At 47.7% G+C, this 10,000-nt stretch overlaps 1 protein-coding gene across 2 annotated transcripts in view; it reads left to right on the forward strand.

Annotated features, from left to right (window-relative positions):
- Window positions 1–10,000, forward strand: part of cdk14 (cyclin dependent kinase 14) — a 194,875-nt gene that overhangs the window by 102,053 nt on the left and 82,822 nt on the right. For both annotated transcript variants that reach the window (XM_062539213.1, XM_062539214.1), the window contains one exon: window positions 8,284–8,404. In XM_062539213.1, the coding sequence (XP_062395197.1) occupies window positions 8,284–8,404 (121 nt within the window). The remainder of the gene's footprint in view (window positions 1–8,283; window positions 8,405–10,000) is intronic.

Genomic DNA, 10,000 nt, shown 5'->3' on the forward strand with positions numbered 1-10,000 from the left:
TATAACCATTTAATCGGAGAACAACTTGTAGATAAACATAATGAAGTGGTCTGAATATGGTGGCCGTCATTGGTGTAGGCCCTGCCGTCTCTGATCTGTCCAATGATGGGCCCCCGCACATGGACACCAACTGGTGGAGGTGTCTGAGGGGAGATGTTGCAGTTGGCGTTCCGTGGCCGACAAGACATGGACTGCTGGCAGTGGTGGCTGGAGGGATGGTGGAGGGAACGGCAAAGTCGGCATGTGTGCGTGTGTGCGTGCTCGCTTGTGGTGTGCGTGCGGTGTGCGTTTGGTGTGCGTGTGGCGTGTGTGCGTGTGTGGAGCATAATGTGAGTGTGTGGAGGGGCCAGTGTGTGTGTGTGTGTGAGAGAGAGAGTATGTGAGTGTGTGTGGAGGGGCTGGTGAGTGTGAATGTTCCCCGGTGTGCCTTTACCGCTCAGACAGAAGCGGCGCAGAGCAGATGGTCTCTGTCCAGCCTGGGAGATTAATCAGTGTAGTGGGTCCAGTCTGGACCGAACACCTCTCAGTGTCCCTCACACTTATGTTGCTTTTATGCAGCTGTGTGTGTGTGTGTGTGTGTGTGTGTGTGTGTGTGTGTGTGTGTGTGTGTGTGTGTGTGTGTGTGTGTGTGCGCGCGCACCGTCACCCTTGATCCAACCAGCCATTGCTCTGTTGTTGTTGCCATGCTGTCAATGCCTAACAACCTCGCTGAGACAACCTCGCTTTTGTGAACGGGAAACTGGATTAAAGGTGAAGCAAAGCATGCTGGGAATGCACAAGTCCTCCAGGGAAGGAACTGGCAGGAGAAGAGAGAGTGGAACAGCTGTTTAATAAGTCTTGAGACGTTAATGTTGTGTGATGTCAGTGAATGGATTTAAGCGTTTGAGCAAATAGCGAAAGGCTGAAAGGAATGGCAGATGTGTGTGTCAGGTGTGAACAGGAGGCGTGTGTGCTTACGGTGGAGATTTGGAATGTTGTCAGCTCGTTAAGTGATGTTTGTGTTTAGGGCAATTTAGGTGGACCTACATGTGAGCTATTTGTTGGCAATGAGGTAAAGGAAGAATTAGCCAAGTGATGAACGCAGTCCACTACAAATACTCAAATGTCGAGATATTATTCTCTCTCTCTCACACACACACACACACACACACACACACACACACACACACACACACACACACACGCGCGCGCGTCAGCTCTCATCCATATCTTTCTCCCTTTTTTATAAATTCATAAGCTGATTCCCCATGCAGTGAGTCTATTATTTTGTGACAGCTCATTCAATCATGAAGCCATATTTCATTACCATCTAGATAAGGCACATGATTGAGTAACCCTAATCACTCAGGCTTATGAAAAGCCAACGAGTGTGTATCTGTTTGCGTGTGTGTGTGTATGTGTGTGTGTGTGAGAGAGAGAGAGAGAGAGAGAGAGAGAGAGAGAGAGAGAGAGAGAGAGAGAGCATCGTGTGTACATTAATGTTTATATCTGTGTGTGTGTGCTTTGATTATGCATTTGACATGCCTGTGGGATTTTTTGTGTATTATGGTGGTGCCAAATGTTATTTATTGGGTTTGCATATGTGTAGGTATGCGTTTCTGAGTGTGTGTGTGTGTGTGTGTGTGTGTGTGTGTGTGTGTGTGTGTGTGTGTGTATAGGTGTAGGTGTGTGTAGGTGTGTGTGTGTAGGTGTAGGTGTGTGTGTGTGTGTGTGTGTGTACTGTAGGTGTAGCTGTGTGTGTGTGTGTGTGTGTGTGTGTGTGTGTGTGTGTGTGTGTGTGTGTGTGTGTGTGTGTGTGTGTACTGTAAGTGTATCTGTGTGTGTGTGTGTGTGTGTGTGTGTGTGTGTGTGTGTCCTCCCTGGCCCCTCTCTCCATGAGTCCCGATTCTATCTGCGTGGCGATGCATTACCTGCCGGCCAAACCCAATTGCTCAGTGCTGCCAGCATGCTGTGAAGAGGGAGCCTTTCTAAATGAGCGCAGCGCGGCCCAGGCTATCTTTTATCAGCGCCAGTCTGATACACACTCATATTACAGGCCTTTTTATTACGCTTGCCCACAACCCTGTTTTAATCAGCCCTGCCTTTTCCTCTCGGTGATGAATGGGCGTAGAGACAGCAGATTTAATATAGGATTGTGTTGTTGCTCTTTAATATCTAGCTGGGTGGCGTGTCTGGAGGCTGTGGCTGGCGTGAGCCTGGCTGTAATGCTACTCTTCAGTGGGTTTCTCAGGTGGGGGTTTTGCGCTGATGGATGCACAGGTGGAGATGGATGCCGTGGTGCTGCTGTTTCTCTTGGGAACGTGTTACATTTGGAAAGCCATTTTTTTTAAATACAACAAGCAAGTCGGTGCAGCTAATAGGACACACACAAAACGTACATGCACACACATGCACACACATGCACAAGCATGCACGCAGACACACATACACATGCCCACACACACACACGTGCACACACACACACACCCACACACACATATATACACCCTGTGTGATTTAGCCCTCTTTTCAGCACTTTATCCAAACACATACACGTATGCACACACAAAAACACACTCTTCAGCCCTTTACCAAAACACACACACACACACACACACACACACATATATATATACACACTCACAAACACACACACACACACACATACTCTTCAGCCCTTTACCCAAACACACACACAAGAGCACACCTGTGCTGCTGGTGGGGTCTCCTTACTGATGTATAATTCATAGGTAAAGTCCAGCTGACCTTCAGACCCTCAACAGACGTGTGTGTGTGTGTGTGTGTGTGTGTGTGTATACTGGTCAGCGGTGGGTAGCTACGGTCAATGAGAGAGCCCTCCAGGCCTCTGAGTCTCAGCAGGGGTTGAGGCGATCCTCTGAGCCCCAGATGAGCACCTCTGCGTGGGGTAGCTCTGCTCCCCTCTCCCCCCCCCCCCCCCCCCCTCCCAGGCCCTCCAGCAGCCTTTGAGGCTCCACTCTGTGTTTGCTCCCCTCCTCCTGTTTCATGTTTAATGTCAGCTGTGAGAGCTCCAAACATTTATTTAACTTGCTGAACGACAGATGAAGGGAGAGAGAGATGAAGGGAGAGAGAGAAGAAAGGAGAGAGAGAAAGAAAGAGAGAGAAAAGAAGGGAGAGAGAGAAACAGAGAGATAGATGAAGAGAGAGAGAGATAGAGAGAGATGAAGGGAGAGAGGGAGAAAGAGAAAGAGAGGGAGACAGAGTTCTCCATTTGTGCCGTTGGCATGACAACTGGAATCAGACTATGCAGGGTTAATGGACAGTCCTCCCACAGGGTGCTGGGTGACACTCGCCTGCATCCCATCATGCCTCTGATTCTCATTCACTTCCTCCCTTACTCTCTCTCTCACTTCTCTGTCTTCAATAGTCGTTATGATTGTTGTGCTCGGGTGTAGCGTTAAGAGCCTGTTTGGTGAGGTAGCTGGCCATGGTCCTGGAATGCCTGAGGCTGAGATTGCGTTAAAGCGATGGCCGCTTGCACCCCCCCTGTGTAAGAAAGGAGGATGAGTAACTGGGCTATCAGTGAAATGGAGTTGTAGGAGGAGGAGGGATAACTTTGCAAACGCTGGGGCGTGTGGCGTAAGGAAAAGGAGGCCGGCTTAAATACCCTTGCAGCTGGAGGCGATGAGTTCATTGCTGTCAATCATCCCTGAAGGCTCCTTCTGATCTTTTAGAAAACATCATATTGCGACACTGAGTGTTACATTTAAGATTCTGACTGGTGTTTTTTTTATCTGAAATTATGAAATGCTTTTGCTGTGGAGAAGAGAGCTACTTAAAGATAAACTGTCCAGAAACCAACTGACCTATTGGCAAGACTGTAGAAATAGCAGGGGGCACTTCAGCTTGGTTGGTGCTCACAGAACAGGACGCAGGGGTCATTTCGACTCGTTATGACTCTGAAGAACCTGACACACGGGCGTCGAAACGTTAGTCCCTTTGCACCATTAAAGCATTGAAAAGTATTGAGTGCTCGAGTCCTGCTCCTCGGTCCTAGTTTGACCTTGGGTCTCCCCAGCTGAAGACTGTAGAGATGTCTGCTGTGGCAACACTGATGGAAACATGAATGGGCAGAAGTGTGCTCCTGATGTATCAGAGCTTAACACGTCTGAGATTGGGCCTTCTGCCACAGGTGAACACACAGGTGAGAAATGGTCGATATCTGTTTCACACACTCACTGTTTCCATGCCATTCCCACACACAACACACACACACACACACACACACACACACACACACACATACACAGTGCTATTAGATGTAGTGGAGGCTCTGGAGGCTCAGAAGCATCAGTATCAGGCTTTGTGCAGAATATCAAAAAATAGCACTGGATTGAAGCGGATGCCTATGCCTGTGAGAACAGAGAGTTGCTGTGTGTGTGTGTGTGTGTGTGTGTGCGCGTGTGCGTGTGCTTGTGCGTGTGCGTGTGTGCGTGTGCGTGTGCGTGCGCGTGTGTGTGTATGCATGTGTGTGTGCGTGTGTGTGTATGTGCGCGCGTGTTCACTAGGGGTTATGAGTGTACCAGTGCCCTCCCACTGTGTTGTCTGTGACCCTGACATCCCCTTCACATCTCTCACAGACTTTAACTACTTCTCTTTTTCTCTTTTTCTCTTTCTTTCTCTCTTGCTTTCTCGCTCCATCTGTCTCTTTCACACACATACACATACACACACACACACACACACACACACACACACACACACACACACACACACACACACACACACACACACACAAACACACACACAGACACGTGTGATTTATTTTGATTGGTCAAGCAAAGCCGACTATATGGAAGAGTAATAGTTTGGAGGGTGAGGGGTGTGTTAGAGGACATGTTTAAAGTTTAAAGTCTCTTTCTACCTTTTTCCCTCAATGTATCTATCTCTCCCTTTTTCCTCTCCCCCTTCTCTCTTTCTCTCTCTCTCTCTCTCTCTCTCTCTCCTCTTCTCCTCCTTCTCTCTCTCTCTCTCTTTCTCTCCTCTCTCCCTCTCTATTCCCTCTCCTCCCTTATCTCTCTCTCTTCTCTCCTCTCTCCTCCCTCTCTCTCCCTCTCTCTCCTCCTCTCCTCCCTCCTCATCTCTCTCTCTTTCTCTCTCTCTCTCCCTCTCTCTCTCTCCTCCCTATACCCCTCTCTCTCCTCTCTCCTCTCTCTCCCTCTCTCCTCCATTCTCTCTCTCTCTCTCTCTCTCTCTCTCTCCCTCCCTCTCTCTCTCTCCCTCTCTCTCTCTCCCTCTCTCCCCCCTGCTGTGGAGATGATGGGCTCTTGCTGGCTGTGTCTGGTGGCCTCGCTGTACTCTCTGGCAGGGCCTTTGTTTGGAGCCTCTGATTATCAACTCTAAATTACAGCATGCTGAGGAGAGGACAAGACCTTGCACTCCTCCTCCTCCTCCTCCACTCTCGCTCTCTATCGCTCTCTATCTCTCCCTCTCCTTCTCTCTATCCTTTGTTCTTGCTCTCTTTTTTCACCCTCCTGCACTCATCAGCTCATCCCACTGATTTTCTTCTCCACTCCTTTTCTTCCCTGCTGCCAACAACCCTCCCTCTCCACACACACACACACACACACACACACACACACACACACACACACACACACACACACACGTACGCACACACACACCTCCCCACTGTAGTACACTTAGCTGGAGAGCACAGTTAGCATTTGTCATTGTGATTTACAGAAATTAAAACACCACAAATGAGATCATCATATTTTAACTGATTTGTGATACTTGGCATGGAGGACACAGTCACGTTAGAATATTTGAAGAGTTGAACTTATGTATATGTTCTCACTATACAGTATGTTTCTTATTTATATGTTTTCGCTATTTATTTCTGTATTTTCCCTAGCTATGTGTCAAACAGTGAAACAGCTTCTTGTGGTGTGTTTCTGGTATCTTCCCCTTAAGCACTCTTCAAGCATCTGTTTATCGCTTTCAGGAACTCACGAAGGATGTCTCCTATTTTTAGAGTTTCTCTCGGTTTGTACTCTCCTGGTGCATGTTTGATATTAGTGTCAGAGGGAACTGGGTTTTGCTGGAATATAATGCCAAAGTGGGTACTGTATGTGTGTAGCTGGTGGAATGTTGTAGGTGTTGTAGGTACCAAGGAAGTGGTAATGCTGTGGTTCTGCCTTACTTGTGTAGTCCAGTGATGAGTGTGTGTGTGTGTGTGTGTGTGTGTGTGTGTGTGTGTGTGTGTGTGTGTGTGTGTGTGTGTGTGTGTGTGTGTGTGTGTGTGTATGCTGTCCTTCCTGATGTCCTCAAGTGGACTGCCATTTGGTCCCTGCTACGACGGTGTCTGGACATTGAATTCCCGAATCGTTTCTTTAATTCAGGGTTCACAAGGTTCCAAATCAATTTGATTTCCTATTTGATTTGATTAAATTCAGTATGGATTCCATGAGGGATATTTCAGTTACATACAGATACAGGTATATGCCATATCAGAAAACGTATGCTGTGCAAGGAACCCTGTAATGTATTACATTATTAAACATATTATTGGTCATGTTTACAGTGAGGAATAAACCCAGTCATTACTTGATGGAATAGGCCTATCTTACATGAAAACATCGATCTCAGGGTTTTGCAAGTCATTATTAAATTATTTTCAATTTTCCGTTTGATTTCTTTATTTCTTTATTTTTAAATCCATCCCTAGTCTGAGCCTTATCCTGTCACCAGAGACAATCTCTCACTTGTTCTTCTTCCTTTATCCTCCTCCTGGCTCCATCATGTTCTCTCGCTTTTTTTCTCTTTTTTCACATCTCACTTGTTTCTCTCTTGTTTCTTTCCCCACTTTGTACTTTTCTGTCTCTCTCCCTCCCTCCCTCTCTCTCTCTCTCTCTCTCTCTCTCTCTCTCTCTCTCTCTCTCTCTCTCTCTCTCTCTCTCTCTCTCTCTCTCTCTCTCTCTCTCCCTCCCTCCATCTCTCTCCCTCCCTCCCTCTCTCCTCCTGTCCTCCTCTGTGCTCGTGTCAGGCGTGGTGTCCCCAGTGGGGAGGTGGCAGTGCTGCGCTGCTCTCGGCAGGCGTCCGCTCAGCTTAAGTGCGCTGCTGTAATTAAGCCGGGCACGGGAGCGTTAATGCAACGTTATTATCACCCCACTCTCCGCTCCGATCCGCTTCCCCTGCTCAGTGTGCTAAAGCACACAGCGTGAGCGTGCGTGTTAAAGCGAGTGTGTCAAAGACTCAGTGTGTGTGTGTGTGTGTGTGTGTGTGTGTGTGTGTGTTTCTTTGTAAGTGTCTGTTCAAGACAGCTTCTGTTACCAACTGTTTGATTCGCCACACAGGAATGCTGTGGATCCGAGCATGTTTCATAAGGTCATATTCTTAGACTCTCTCTCTTTCTCTGTCACACACACACACACAGACACATACAGACAGAGAGAGAGAGATACGCACACACTTTCCACATTAAAATTGCACCATATACGCTCCCATACTGTGTGTGTGTGTGTGTGTGTGTGTGTGTGTGTGTGTGTGTGTGTGTGTGTGTGTGTGTGTGTGTGTGTGTGTGTGAGTAATGAAACTTTCCTCACAGCTTTGGGTGTTACTGGTCTTGAGTTTGAGTGTGTGTGTGTGTGTGTGTGTGTGTGTGTGTGTCGGGCTGGGTTGTGGTGTTGTATAACACTGGCCCTGGGCCTGTGTCCCAAGTCTCTTTAGGTGTGTTTAATATTGCAGCGCCGTCTTCCTGTGCCGTATCCTGAGGTGCTGCGTAGTCTCTGATGTGCTGCTCTAAATCTGAGCATCTGTTCCCTGAGTCATACCGGGCCACGGAGACACCGGCTCCTCTCACACTCCTCTCACACTCCTCCTCCCTCTCATCCTCTCTTCATCCTCTCTTTATCCTCTCTTCTTTACACGTTCTTATCCTCTTCTCTCCGCTGCTGTCTTCTCCCATTCTCTTCTTCTCTCCCCTCTTCTCTTCTCTTCCTTTATCTTCTCTCCGCTGCTGTCTTCTCATCCTCCCCTCTTCTCTTCTCTTCTCTTTTATCTTGTCTCCTCTCATGTTCTTTTTCCCCTCTTTCCTCTCATCTTCTCTTTACTTCTCTCTTCTTTTCTCTGTGCTGTACTGTCTATTCTCTCGTTTGTTGTTCTGTCTAGTCTGGTATTAAAGTTGTGTCTCTCTTCAGCACGGCTGTCCAAAGCATGCCTGAGGTTGTCTTTAAAGCTCCTCCGCTCAAAGCAGTCTGAAAGGCACTGACTCACTCATTTCTCTGTATTTCTTTGTGTGTGTGTCCTGTCTCGTCTCTGCAGGTCTGGCGCGGGCGAAGTCTGTCCCCAGCCACACGTACTCTAACGAGGTGGTCACCCTGTGGTATCGACCCCCAGACGTCCTGCTGGGCTCCACAGACTACTCCACCTGCCTGGACATGTGGTAAGCCTACCTGAGCGTCTGTCTGTCTGTCTGTCTGTCTGTTTGTCCTTCTGTCTGTCTGTCTGTCTGGGTCTACCTGTCTGTCTGTTTGTGTGTTTGTCTGTCTGTGCCACCTGGCTACCTGTCTGTTTTATGCAGAATATGCAGCAGTGTTCTTTTTTTTTTGCAGTGTTGGCTTTTGGTTTTGGGTATTAGTTGCTGTGTGTTCATCAATCTATCATGCCTCTTTTTCACCTTCATCCAGTACTCTTGATCCAGTACCCTCTCTATATCTGTGTCCCTCGCTTCCTCACTCTCAGTCCTTCTCTCTGTCTGTGTCCCTCGCTTCTTCACTCTCAGTCCTTCTCTCTGTCTGTGTCCCTCGCTTCCTCACTCTCAGTCCTTCTCTCTGTCTGTGTCCCCCTCTTCCTCACTCTCAGTCATTCTCTCTTTCTGTGTCCCTCGCTTCTTCACTCTCAGTCCTTCTCTCTGTCTGTGTCCCCCTCTTCCTCACTCTCAGTCCTTCTCTCTGTCTGTGTCCCCCTCTTCCTCACTCTCAGTCCCTCTCTATCTCTGTGTCCCTCGCTTCTTGACTCTCAGTCCTTCTCTCTGTATGTGTCCCTCTCTTCCTCACTCTCAGTCCTTCTCTCTGTCTGTGTCCCTCTCTTTCTCTCTGTGTGTGTGTGTGTGTGTGCGGGTGTAAGAGATCAGTCAAGTGTGCCGAGTGTTTTCGACCCTGATTGAGAGGCACTTTCACAGACTCTGCACAGATCGACACTGATTACACTCCCAGCCAGAGAAAACAGGCTCTCTCCCGCTACGTGGGCAACCTAGTCACGCACACACACACACACACACACACACACACACACACACACACACACACACACACACACATGCACTTGCACACGTGCACACACACATGCACTTAAACAGACACACACAGACACACAGACACACAGACACACAGACACACACACACACACACACACACACACACACACACACACACACACACACACACACACACACACACACACACACACACACACACACACACACACACTCACTTGTGGGAGGTCATTAGTGCCATCCGCAGACATCTTGATGGTCACAGTGATGTGCTAATCAGCTCACCATCCATTCATTCGGATCAGTTAATGTCATGATAGACAGCTAGCTCAGTGTTGCAAACAGCTTGCATCAATTGGCTACAATACAGGATAATGCTATCTGTGTGACACATTATAGTGCAACTTATCTTAGTAACACATGATAATGAAATATTTTAATTCATCAAAAAAATAACTTATTTATAATTTGACAGCCTTCACTGTGTGTTTTTTAAAGGATTCTCTAAATGTCTATGCCTGTCGTTGTTTGGCTTGCTCCCAAGTCCTATTCAACCACAAGGATTAAAAAACTGATAGTTACTGATGGAAAGAGGCCATTTTGTGAGTGTTATTGCCCAGTTAGTCATTGTTCTGTTTCCTGTAAGTAAAGATGAGTTTCACCTTGTTGTTCATCCGCTGTATCTTTCATCCAGCTCTTGAGTGAGTGCAGGCATTTACTGTGTTTTCCTGTTGAGTGAGTGCAGGTATTTATTGTGGGATTCCT

The sequence above is a fragment of the Sardina pilchardus genome, chromosome 6, assembly GCF_963854185.1.
Source record: "Sardina pilchardus chromosome 6, fSarPil1.1, whole genome shotgun sequence".
In the NCBI taxonomy this organism is placed as follows: domain Eukaryota; kingdom Metazoa; phylum Chordata; class Actinopteri; order Clupeiformes; family Clupeidae; genus Sardina; species Sardina pilchardus.